Here is a 13,547-nt window from a genome sequence, read left to right on the forward strand (position 1 = left end):
TCTAATCACACGGCAACGACTATAAACAACCCGGATGTAGATTTTTTTAAGGAACTGTATTAACAAACTTGAGCCGATATTGCTAACGAACCAAAGCCGCTTAAGCTGAGTTGGACTGAACCGTAGCCTTTCTTGTGTATTTTTCAGACTGAATTAAACGGTGCTAAGCTTCGTGCATCTGAACGCGGGAATGTCTTATACACTGGCGCTGCCAACCACTGCCAGGGCCAGCACTTCAAGGCCTTTCTATGCGTATAACAAAGGAGTGCAAAAAGCGCACCTAAAATGGGCTTCTGTATCGTGGACCAATTTTTGGGAGGCTTCATATTGGAGTATACGCTTAACCCTCTTTATAACAAAATAGCTTTGTTATAAATTTCGCTTCATTCAAAATGTGTTAGGGCCCCCTGCAGTGTGAAGAGAGCGTGTCATACCCGCTTTAAACAAAATATCGCTTATAACGGGGCCAGTATCCGGTCCCAAGGAATTCGATATGACGAAGGCTTACTGTGTTTTCTACAATTTATTTTTTACTGTGGGCAGATAGTTTTACTCCTTTACCCACAAATCCGCGACGACATTAGGCAACGGCAACGCTCGTCTTCGCCGAACAAACATGTAAAATTGTCCTGGCTTTTCAGTCGGCGTGAGGGATGTTGTGACTGCCCGAGCGTCTATCCTGTTATCGCCGGGCGCACGCGCTGTCCGATCAAGCGTCCGCCACTCCACAGCTCTCCGTGAAAGATTACATTCGCGTAAGACTCGCATCACGCGCCGATTGTCCACATTTTATGCAACTGCATATTCCGTGCAGCGCGGTGGACTATTCGTCTGTGGAGTGAATGGCTACTGTTCGAGCCTATCTGCTCGAGTGTGCGGGAAGGCCGCGGGGGACTCGTCGTCACTGGGGGATAACGGAGCGTCCTCCTCGTGCAAGGTGTCCGTTATCGCCACCGGACAACGCGTAATTGAAATGGCCCGCCTGACGGCGACCTAGTTTTGGCGGACGACGGCGCATCGTCTTGACGGCAGCGACGCCGCTCCACTCTCGTGCCGACCTGATGACAGGCGGTGGCAGCTTCCGAGGTAAACGACCTCGATGCAGCCGTCTCCGGCTCCGGTCTCTTCCGAACGAAACCGGAATACCGTCCTCGCGTTCACGTGCACGCCTCTCGTTACTGGGTTACTACGCATCCGGTCAAGCTGGCCCCCATGAATGACGCCAGCCACCTATGGGGTGTACGAGCGAGGTGGAGGGGGTGTCAGGCGATCGTGTGACTCGCTCATTGAGCCAAGGCGGCCTCGGGTGCCGTTTAACAACCCTCACCCCTCCCCCAACTGCGTATCGGATCACCCGGCCGGTTAGTGCAACGGAAGAACAACGAACTACTTAGGTAACGAAAGCTCGCAGGACAAAAAAGGGAATAATAGAAAACAGACGTGCTGATGCGACAGATGATGCGTGCACTCAGAAGAAAGCGGGCATTTGCGGGGAGGAGGAACGCGTGACAACTTGCAGTCTCCGGCATTCGAAGTCCCGGCACACGTCCGAGTGAGCCCTCATCCGACAGTTGAGGACAATGTCTGGCGGCAGGTACGCCAGATCGATAAGGTTCTTCAGGTGCTCTGCGTTGAACTGCATCGCCGACTCCTGCGGTTATTGGGAAAAAAGGAGAATAGTATCCGTACTATTACATTTTTGTTGTTGTTGCTGTTGCCAGCCCTCACTCTTGCACACATTGCGGAAAACAAAAAACTGTTGGCAACTCCAGTTAGTTTAATTCAATCTAATTAATTGCGGCTGCAACTTTATTATAATCATGATTGTCATCGCAATTATCAGCCTTTTACGTCCACGGAAAGGCGAAGAACTGTCCCGCCTACTTCCAATCACAGTCACCCGGAACCTTCTTTCGTAACTGAAATTTTGCTCTAAACTTCAGTGGTCCTGCCTTTAGTTAAGGCTCATTGTACCATGTAACAGCACCCGAGGTTAAGCAAATATGGCATTAGTGTCGCATGCGATACAGTACGTGGATCTACGAAGAAAGCGTCGACCTAATTTAAAGGGACACTGAAGTGAATTTGTCAAGCTCCCGTTTTTGCTTGGACTGCGTAGACTGGCTCAAATTAGCACACTTTTCATTGTTTATCCGGTTGACAAATCGATAATTATTTTACAAAGCGCGAAAAAAGAAAAACTACCATGCGCGGTTTGCGGCGGCCGCACCAACTAAAGCTGTGACGTTAGGAGGAGCGGGTACCGTGATTGGACGATGCCCAAGGTGAGCAACCAAACAAGTTTCGGTTTCGGTTTCGGTTCTGTAAAACACAACCGGTGGCGTTGTTGGATGGGCATTCTCAATAACTCAGTAATCATCGTACCGCGCTTCTGCCATGTTGTCAGCTGTGAAAATGCATAAAGATAAGCCTCCCAGGACGGCTTCGAATCGTAGCATTCACTAGCCGAGGCCTACGCAGTGCATGGACGCCCTCCGCGTACCCGCAGACGCCAAAATGTCATGCGCTTTTCCCCCATATTTGGAGCTTGCCTCACTCATGCCTGTACCGTAAAAAGCGTGTTCGCACCAGGCCAAGGGTCTGTTCATTCTGGCCTGTGCCCACTGCCCGCAAGCAGTCGGTGCTTATGGCAACAGCACGCCAACGAGAACTCGCTAGCGCGCCAGTGCCAGCCTGCGCGCGTTCTGGAGGAGGAGGAGGAGTGAAACTTTATTTTTGATCAGAATAGAAGAGAGTTAGGGCCTGTGGCGCTCCGCACAGGTGCAGTCCCTATTCCGGGACCCCATTGGTCAAGGCCGCCACTCTCACCGTCGAACTAGAGCCCTTTGAAACTCCAGCCCCGAGCAATTGAGCAGGGCCGCCTCCCATGCCTCTCTGGTAGGGGAAGGGTTGGGGGATAACGCAGGGTTGCGCTGGCATGCCCACACCATGTGGAAGGTGTCGGACACCTCCCCACAGTGCAGACACCGCCCATCTGTTTTAGGATCGAAATGCTTTGCTACTGCAGGGCACATAAATTGTTCGTCTGCAGGCGCCGCAGTATTCGCTCATCGGCCTTGCTCAGACCCTTTGCAGGGGCTGGGTAAAGCCGGCGGTTATCGCAGTAATGTTTTACGATTTCTCTAAACCGCAGAAGTTGCTTGCTAATCTCCGAGCCGGGAGAGCATGGGTGAGGCGCCCGGTGGGTAAGCGCTCGGGCAGCCAGACCTTGATGCCCCGGAGACTGAACTAGTTCGTGGAGCCATGAAGGTTGCGGCCCAAAAAAAAGGTGAACTCAATGCAGAAAACATCGGCAGAAAACGAAAAAGTTAACTTACAAAAAAAAAAAGCATGTACCCGCGGGGACTCGAACTTGTGACTTGCAAAACACTTGCGACAACACACCTAGCGCCCCAAACCACTAGACCACGAGACCGGCTCAGCCGACCTCGGTTATATAAGGTATATATTGTACAACACGTTTACACTTTTATTTAGTTTCGGCATTTCAAGCAGCTTAGGTGACTATTTGTTGTATTGCGCTCGTGCAGTAAGCGTACCCCGAGTTTCCAAAATAGCTCACGTATAGCAACTGCATTTCGTAGACGGAAAAGCGTTCGCAGATGCGTAGTCGTGCTGCTGACCGCTGTGGTTGTTCGCCCAGCGCAAAAAAGTGCTTCCCGCACCCTAGTTTTACGCTGTCCGGTAAAAATATCAGTTGATTTTATTTCCTTAGTACCTATATTGACTTCGCTGACTCTTCTCCCGCCTTCAAGAGGCCTTATATTTTCCTACTGGCGTACCAGTCAGCGAAGCGTCGCATGTGCGCTGGTGCTGCGCTTGTGTGAAGCGACCTTGACTTGGAGCTAGATACAGTGTACAAACTAACCAAGTAAAGAAAGGCACATTCTTCTGTTCACAAACTTGTCCTGGCTTCGTTTCAACTGAGCGAAGGAATTGCGACGACCCGTCGGCGGCCGGCGGACGAAACGCTGGGCCGACTTACTCTGTCTGAAGGCCGGGGAGCCGTGCAGTAGCACAGCCAATTGCGAGCTCGGCCCCTCCTGACGTCACACAAAAACGCCACAGAAAATGGGCGAGCGTAAAGAGAGGAGGACAGCATTTTCGAATTCATTTTTCTACTAAATAAAATCGCGTAAACGCGCCCAGAGTGGTCGAAACATGGCCTGGGGACTCCGGGCTACAATTTGCGCTAGTAATCCCGCAATGTTTACATATCACTTCAGTGTCCCTTTAAGGTTAGCGAAGGTAAGTGATGAACGCGCCTGCGGCGGAAATGAAGTGCACGTGCGGCGCTCAACAGCTATTGAGGTGAGCCAGTTTGCCCGTGTGGTCTTCACACTAAGCGATAAGCTTGAGATTGAGCCCAGAGGGAACTAAGATTGACGCAAGGCCCAAGGGTGTCGCTTGCAGGCCTTTACGTTCGGCACGCTTCGCGGCAAGATCACTAGCCCCGTAATCCGGATCACACACACAGAAAACGCACCCTGACAAGGATTTTTGCGCAAAGTGAGTCATTTATAGCCACTTTTACTCGAGACGATAGTCTGTTTGGCTCCCATTTGTCGTCGAAAGGTGAACGCCAGGTAAAAAGGCCGGGGTCCTTTAAAAAGCGCAATTGTACGATCCTCACCAGAAAGCTGAAATTTACCTCATCGAACGAATGCTTGGGTGAACAGCGAAATGTAGACCACCATTACGCACAAAGCAATATTTCTATTCCCTAAGAAGCTCCCTTCGCAGACCACCTCAGTAAATAAAAAAAAAAAAAAGATAAGCCCGAAGCGCGCTCTCTTGAACAGCTAGGACTTCTGTACTTTTAATTTTCGCGCCATTCAGTTGGCTCAAGGGGATCCTGCAGCAACACTTTTTTCAACTTCGTCTGAAATTTTAAATGCTTGCAGAACGTAGTCACCCAACACATTCAGCATTTAGATTAGGGGGTCGTAAAGCACCTCAGCCAGAAATTACTGCTCTATGCCCATCAGATAACTTAAGAAAACTCGCTCAAAAGATTTTCCTTTTTTTCCCGATTTTTACGTACTTCGATGGCCCGAATTATGCCACTGAGGCCACGTAGCGGCTCTTGGCCGGTTTCCCTTCCCTTCCAGCAATGAACGCTTTTCGATAGCAACTAAAAAAAAAAAGCCACAAAAAGAAAGCAGAAACGGAATGCGTATTTGTGCGACGAGCAGATCACGCAGTTACGCTCCGTGCTCGCGATAATTGTGGCTTTCACAGTGCTTCCAGACGCGAAGGGAAGAGTGAAAGCGTTTATGGGAAGTGTTGCAGGGTCCCTTTGAATTTCCCCTTTCACTTTTCGCCTTCGCCTGCCTGGCAAGTTCCATAAGGCGACTTTTCCTCCATCCTTCTCGGTTATAGTGCCCAGAATATACTGGCAGTATATTCTAGGCACTACACCTCGGTTACGCTCGTCGGTGAGCATTGTGTTCGTATCTCCTTCTCGGCATCTCGGCAAGTTCCCCGCGGGCAACATGCGCGATCGGGACGCATTCTTCCCGCGGTTACATGATGCACGCCGGCGGCGATGCTATAATTCTCCTCCAAGAAACAGCGCTCGTAACGGGCGCCGCGGATGTTGTTGTGGCGGCGAGCGGGGCCCGGATAGCCCGGGGCCTTTCCGCCTTCCGCGCTAGAGGCCCCGGTTCTCCCACGCGTACACACACGCGCGCGCTAAGCGACGTCGTGACCTAACTTTGAGCGCGCCGGCTCGCTTGGGAGGAAGGGGCAAGGCGCGCAAACCGAGGGAGGAGGAGAGAGGGGACAAGCGAGTAGCCCTTGTCTTCCGCGTGCGAGGCGTGTAGGTTCACGCCTAACCATTCCGAGGTCAGTTCCTGCCACGGTGGTTTGTGCTCAACGAACCGAGTATGTCGCGAAATTGTGTCGAGCGAGCCGATATTTACGTGGCATTGTAGCGCTATCAGCTCCACTTTCAAGTTGTTCTCTCGCTCGACGTAATTTCCCGACGTATTTGCAGAGGGATGCAAGAGTGACTCACACTCTACCTCCTCCCCATTTTTGTGAGCATGAAAGCGCAGTCACAGTTGCACACGCAGCACATAAATCGTGATACCCCCAGTTTTAGTTACAGCGGAAACATTGCCTGATCAGAGCAGAAGAGGAATGCACGCCGCCAACCGAAAACACCCGTTTTTTTATTTATCCAGACGTGGCGCAGACTTGGTTTGGACCGGGGCTTGGCACACATGACAGCTTGGTGCTCCTACAAGGATTGACCGGCAGCAGCAGCCGACACAGAAACAAGGTTATTTATTTATTTATTTATTTATTTATTTATTTATTTATTTATTTATTTATTTATTTATTTATTTATTTATTTATTTATTTATTTATTCGTTTGTTTGTTTTCTTGCTTGTTCGTTTGTTTGTTTGTTCGTTTGTTCGTTTGTTCGTTTGTTCGTTTGTTTGTTTGTTTGTTTGTTTGTTTGTTTGTTTGTTTGTTTGTTTGTTTGGCGAGACAGGCTCCCAGACCCAGGGCTTGCTGGACTAAGCAGGATCCCATTTGGTAGTCAACCAAACAGCCTTGATTGCTCCAATAAAGGTTTATTCCTCGTTACTTATTTATTAAAGTTCGAAATAAGGCCTGCGCACGTGACGCAAATCGTGAAAAATAATTGGATTCATCACCAGGAGTCCTATGTTCCTTTTTTTCTCGTTAAAATTGTACGGTGCAGCATTTACTCAGTTTTTCGAACTTATTCGCCACATCATGAATATACGAAACAGTACATGTATTTGAAATTTGCCAAAGCTTTCCACAGATAAATCTGTTGCCGAAACATGCTCAGCCTGTTCGAAATCGTTGAAACAATTAAGGACGGAATATCGCTTACAAATAAGAAAATTCAAGGTCGCCAAAGACAGCCTGTAGTTTCAAGCATCATCGACAACGTCGCATTGAAACTCTGCTTCGGCAGTTTGAGAGCTGATAAAAACTAGATCCAGGAGCTCGTGTCTTGTTTGATTTGATTTAAATTAAAATAAAGTTGAACGTTAAGTACCTTTTTTGTTAATTCTATTGTCTCTGTCGGAGGGCCATAAGGAAGGCCAGTGCACGCCCTGTGCGATAATAGCCCCCAAGCAGATGTTAATGCGCAGCATTCTTTGCCGAGTACCCCCACAGCCAGGAACGTGTAACTCCCTGCATTTTCACAAAAATGCAGGTCTCACGGAAGTTCCACCTGTAATCGCTATAATGGCGTAAATTGGGATAACTGGTCGCACGAAATTTTGAAAAACTAAAAACTAACAAAAATATAAAATAATTATGGAAAATGGCGAAACGTAACGCCCTGCATTTCCACAGTAATGCACATTTTGCAAAATTTCCACCTGTAATCGTTATAATAACGTAAATGGCCATAATTAGTCGAACAAAATTATGAAAAACTAAAGAAATAAAAATATAACATAATTACGGAAAATGGCGAACAGTGTAGCACCCTGCATTTCCAACATAATGAAGATGTCGCAAAAGTTTCACCTGCAATCGTTATAACAGCGTTATTGGAGATAATTGGTCGGACAAATTTACAAAAAACAAAAAAATCTGGATGGAGGAAACTCACACTCAAGACAGGCGGCATAACAATGCTACGCATTAGTAGATAATTCTCTGAATTTCTGCTGAATTTTTTTATTACAGCCGTGACACAGCCTCGCAGACTAGATTCTGAGAAGTAAATTTCATCATGAAACCATGTATCCATGATAGCTATCACGCAAGGGACTATTAAGGAATTTAGTTCCATTCCACTCTGTGAAGGTGGATGACCAGATAAGCTGTTTGCGGGTTGTTGTTTGGCCACGAACACCCGCTCAAACCGCGTCGTCGCGCCGGGGAAGCGCTCTGCGGGATTTTAGCCACCCCGAGGTCTCGCGTTTCCTGCCTCGCAGTATTCAAATCCCGACGGTCATCGCGCTTGCGCTTGGCCTCCTCGGCCCGATCCTAGTCGGGGGTGTCGCGCCCTTTGCGGCCTATTTTTTGACACGAAAGGGTTCTATGCCGGGGTACACCAACATCTAATTGACGTCATATCCGTCACGGAAATGACATCGCCAGACCAACTTCGATTGACGCGGCGGCGCCAGGATTCGAGCAATGAACTCTTTCGCCACCACGGGTGTTACTTAACGCGCTGCCGATTGCGCTATGAACAGACGAGTGAACAGGACAACAAACGCCCCTTATAGCCTTCCTTTCAGATGGTGCTGCCATCTAGGAGAAAGGAAGCAAGCAGTGGATCATGACGCTAACGAGCGCCGACAGTTGGGCGCCTCGATGCCAACGCCTACGTGTACGGGGGACGCGCGGCGTAAGCTGCGGAGAAGCCGACTTGCGGATATCGCGCTCATGACACGGTTCGCTGCTCCTTCCGCTGCAGCGGACCGTGTGTTCCCGAAACGATTCGCTGACAACCCATTTGGTTTCGTCCGCACGGACGGTGTGCGAGCGCCTGTGGTTTCAGTCGGATTTAGGCAATGCTCCGGCGCGTGCAATCCAGTATCTAACGTTGATGCGTCTAACGATGCCATACCGACGAAATATAAATAGCGACGTGCAAGTTCATATCGATGCACAATAAACATTCAACTGCTCCTGTGATGGCACATCACATTTTCGTGTTTGTTTTACCGGTTCCTGTGGAAGAGGAATGACATTTTTTTAGATTTGGCTTCACTGTGCAGCACACAATGTGGGAAAGTAATCTTACTAAGTCCGAACTTACAAAGATTGCTTTAAAGTCGACTTCACTTCTAAACACCCGCCACGCTGGCTCGGTGGCTCAGGCGTTGTCCTGCTGAGCACAAGGACGCGGGTTCGATTCCAGGCCGCGGCGGCCGCTTTTCTGATGGAGGAGAGAAGCAAAAACGGCCGTGTGTTCGACATTTCGGCGTGCTTTAAAGGTCCCCAGGTGGCCAAAATTAATCCGGAGCCCACCACTACGGCGCGCCTCATCGCCTGCGTTGCGTCGGCGCGTTAAACCCCATAACCAATCATCAATCGGCTTCACTTTTAAACACAACAGCATTTCTGAAAAGACATTTTTCCAGGGGCGATATACGCCATCTTGTATCCAAATGTGAAGCGCCGGATGCGAACTCGTGGCTGAAGGGAGAGGGTGTGCCGAAGTGTGGAGGCGGAGAGCCGCATTTCACGATCTACACATGCAGAAATGCGGAGTTAACTGCAGGAAAGAGGCTAACAAGTATATTAGTTGCACTCCTAGCGCTAAGACAAGATTTGAAGTTTCTGAGGGGAACGCCAAATATGTCCCGTTACGGGACAAAACGAAAGTATGACCGAAAGGGGGTCACAAAAATACGTCATCCAGTGGGTGACGCAAGCGCCTCACGAAGCCGAACGGACTATATTACAGAGAACAGAAAGGACACGTGAATTCAGCATGCGCCGCGCCTGAGCAGTAGGGGGGCGCCCCACTGCACGCAGCGCCCCCTCCAGCCGATCTTCGGACTAACTCCGCTGCCCCACCCAGTGGCACAGCAGTCACCACGAAGCCAGGACACTTTTCGCAGCGCACTGCCTGCCACACTCCCTGGCGGCGCTACGGCCACTCCTGTTCCTCTAAGAACCGAGAAATATGGACAAAATGTTAGAAGAAGCAACTTTGATGTATCTCGCCCTAGGGACTCTATTGTTTTCGCGTTTTTTTTTTCACGTACGCAGTCTTAAAGGAACTCTCCAACACTTTTTTCAACTTTTCTTGAAATCTTAAATGCTTCCGGAACGTAGTCACCCAGTAAAATTGACAGTTGGGCTAGTTGGTGTTGATGCATCGTAAGTAGCGCTTTAAACGGGACGAGCGCCGTCGTGTGTGTCTTCTCTTCTGTCGTCCCATTTCAAGCGCTACTTACGATGCGTAGTCCCCCAACCTATTCAGTACTTAGATTAGGGGGTCACAAAGTACCTAAGCCAAAAATTACTGCTTTATGCTCATCAGATAACTTTGAACACGAGGACGCGGGTTCGATTCCCTGCCGCGGCAGCCACTTTTTTGATGGAGGCGAAAAGCAAAAACGCCCGTGTGTACGAGATTTCGGCGCACCTCAAAGATCCCCAGGTGGTCAGAATTAATCCGGAGCCCTCCACTACGGCGCACCTCATCACCTGCATTGCGTCCGCGCGTTAAACCATACAATCAATCAATCATCAGATAACTTGGAAACTCGCTAAGATTTTTCTCTCTTTCCCGGTCCTCACGATCTTCGACGGCCCGAATTACGTCACTGAGGCCATGTAGCGGGTGTTGGCCGGTTTTCCTTTAGTTGCAGCAATGAACACTTTTCGATAGCGGCTTCAAAAAAAAAAAAAAGTCACGAAAACAAAGCAGGAACGGAAGGCGTATCTGATGCGACGAGCAAATCACGCAGTGGCGCTCTGTAGACTGTGCTGGCGATAACAGTAGCTTTCGCAGTGCGTCCAGAAGCCTAGGAAAGAGTGAAAGCGTTTATCGAAAGTGTTTCAAGGTCCCTTTAAGTGTTTCTGTTGAGTTTTGATGAAAGCTATTTCGCACCTAATGAGAAGAGCCAGAATGAGTAGCACTATGAAAACAAAGCTGGCAAGAAAGCTTTAAGTACATAGAGCTGTACCGCACTTTTCCCCTGTCTATGCCGGCACGGGCCTCCTTTGGGGAGTGGTGGGCGGTGGGGGAGGGGGGGGGGGGTATTTTTTAAGTACTGCCCGACAATGCTGCTCAGCCTCCTCATTTTACCCCTAGAATTTCCCCGAATGCGGCACAAGAGTCTTTGATACGGCCTCATTGGTTCGAACAACGGGCTCAGGCTTTTTTCGTTATTTTCCACCCTTTTATGCATCAACCCTCTTTCGCACCTGCTTCTGGAACCTGATTAACGTTCGTTTGAATAGTGACGGGAAAATGAAGAGTAATATGGGTCCCCAAGATGACGACACAAAGTTTTCAGTTTCGTCAGCAACTGCCTTAAATGTCGTACACACTGCTGCATAGCACTTCTTCCAACTTTCCTGACTTTCCTTGCTTGCCTCGCATCGTCCACGCATAACCAGCACCGCCCAGTAAAAGTAGCCGCGAAACAGGCGCCCTCGCTTCGCTCTCTCGCACTCGCCGCAGCCTAACCGCTCCCTTTCCCGAAACTCTTGCCGCACCTTCTCTCTTTTTCTCCGAGCCCCGGTCGTGTCCGGTGTCCTTGCAGGACAGAGAAGAAAAGCATCCCTATCCGTCCACGTGACGCCGCAACAGTAGAGAAAGGAAGGCCATCGCAGATTGCGCGCGCTGAAAAATAGCCCACTTGCGCGACGCCGCACTCGTGTAACCTAGCAATGACTGGAAGCGGCCGCCGTCCTCTCCGTGTCCATCCCGGGGAAGGACAAAAAAAAAATCAAAGGAGAGAGATGGGAGCCTTTTGCACCGCCCAAAACCGCAGACCGGACACGTGATCTGGAGTTGGTCCTTGGCTCGGGGCTTTAGCCGGACTTAGGAGCGCACCGAACCCCGAGCCAAGCCTCGCTTTGGAGGTAAAAGCGGGCTCCTGTTCGTTGCCACCTGCCTTATCTTTCTCACAAACCCTGTAACGATACACGTTTTCTTACCGTTACATTCCTCGACTTTGCCCTCACAGGAGGAAGCAGTGGAGCCATGGTTCATCCGTAATGGACGCCACCGCAAAGCCGGTACAGTCGCGCTCACTATGACCTACACCACTCATTAGTATTTACCGCTTTGTAGAACCTTTGTCTGGCACCCGGGGTGAAGACCAAGTACACATTAGGAGCATAACGTCCTAATGAATCAGGCCTTATCCTAACGTATATGCCCATAGTCATTGTTTTGTCGATATAATCGTCTGAATACTAATGAGCGGTGTAGGTCATAGTGAGCGCGACTGTACGTGCGGAGAAAGTGAGAAAGTGACGACGAAAGCGGGTTCGGTTGCTGCAGTTCGCCACAGAGGGCAGGGGGGTGGGCTTTGCTTAGCGCGAGTCTCGTCGGAAGTACGATTCGTGACGTTATCGTGCATGTTTATCGAGGCTGACCTCGCTGACCGTGAGCAGAAATGCCTTGCTATGCTTTGCTCCGACTGCAACAGCGAATCACGTGACGCCTGGCTTGTTTACCAAGAAACCAGGGGTGTGTGCTTCCTGCTGATACAGTGGCCTCGGATCCACCCACCAGCCAACCGCTGGCAGTCGGCTGGGGAGGCCGAAAAACATGCAAATTGGGTCGTTTCCCCGTCTCTCTCTCTCTCTCTCTCTCTCTCTCTCTCTCTCTCTCTCTCTCTCTCTCTCTCTCTCTCTCTCTCTCTCTCTCTCTCTCTCTCTCTCTCTCTCTCTCTCTCTCTCTCTCTCTCTCTCTCTCTCTCTCTCTCTCTCTCTCGTGGCTTGCAGAGCAAATGTGTCTTAAGGACACCGATGACGTTGTTTGCTCCCATCTCGATATGCGCCATTCACGCGCACTTGCGTCGAATGGAGTGTTTCTGGTTGCCTCGCTTGATATAACGGGACGTTGCTAAAACAAGTAACGATGCAGTCAGCAGCTGTTTTTGCATTGCCGGATTAAGTAACAAGAAAAATAAAACAAGAACTGTATGTCAGAGGGCACACAGAAAAGGGCTATAAAAATGTAACCAAACTTATGCGCGACAGGGTCAGTTATTTTGGAAATATACCAAAAAAGTGAATGTTCTTGAGGCAGACGAAGTTACGAAAGTGCTAAAATAGGGTTAACTTGGTAACTCTCGCGTTACCTGCACTACCCTTCAAGGATTGACCTCAAGCGCTTAATACTACGTAAACACTATAGACTTCCTGGTCTCTTCCTTCTATTTAACAGGAAGTTAGAAAGCTGCTATGAAAAATGAGGTGTCGGCTTTTAAGAAAATTTGGGGTATTTAATGCAAAAGAAAGGAAGGCATGCGTTAGTGTTAACCCGGCATGTGTCTGAAGGTAATGAAAGAAAAACTGTCGTGTGCTTTAACTCATCAAGGAACGAATGCCTCATTTTGTGTGGGCTTGTGAAATTCCGCTCACAAATGTGTCGGTGTTTCGACGTTGTGGGTGCAGTAATTTCAATCTCACAAGGTAAGCAAAGCAGGAATCAGGTTAAGATTGGATGCCTAAAAGGACTGTTACGAGCCTAATCTTCGTTCACGAGTGCGTTAGCATCCCCGCACGTGCTTTTTCTCGCTTCGTGTCTTGCCGACAATGATTTCCGTCCCCTGTCTAGGCCAATAAAAATCGCCTTATATGACACTGCATGCGATGCTGAAGTTGTTTGTCCGCTCTCAGCAATATCACCAAACCTGGAGGGGGGGACATAACAAGAAGAGAAACAGCCCGCGCCCTGTTACAGGCTACTCGGCGATTGCGCGTCCTTGGGTGCGAACAAGGCCGTCTTGCGAGCAGTGTCGCCTTGAGAGTCCCTGATAAGTCGCATCTAAGGTCCTGGTACCCCAAAGCACTCCTCCCTCCCGCCCAGCCCACTCTC

General features: G+C 49.5%; 1 protein-coding gene across 1 annotated transcript in view; it reads right to left on the reverse strand.

The window, feature by feature from the left end:
* Nucleotides 1-677: 677 nt before the first annotated feature.
* LOC144147175 (bile acid-sensitive ion channel-like) overlaps nucleotides 678-13,547 on the reverse strand; it is an 80,850-nt gene continuing 67,980 nt past the window's right edge. The window contains exon 15 of the mRNA XM_077679246.1: nucleotides 678-1,651. Within this exon, the coding sequence (XP_077535372.1) occupies nucleotides 1,469-1,651 (183 nt within the window). The 3' untranslated portion in view covers nucleotides 678-1,468. The remainder of the gene's footprint in view (nucleotides 1,652-13,547) is intronic.

Source organism: Haemaphysalis longicornis, unplaced genomic scaffold (assembly GCF_048455015.1).
Source record: "Haemaphysalis longicornis isolate Haplotype H1 unplaced genomic scaffold, Haemaphysalis longicornis Haplotype H1 scaffold_7, whole genome shotgun sequence".
NCBI classification, from domain to species: domain Eukaryota; kingdom Metazoa; phylum Arthropoda; class Arachnida; order Ixodida; family Ixodidae; genus Haemaphysalis; species Haemaphysalis longicornis.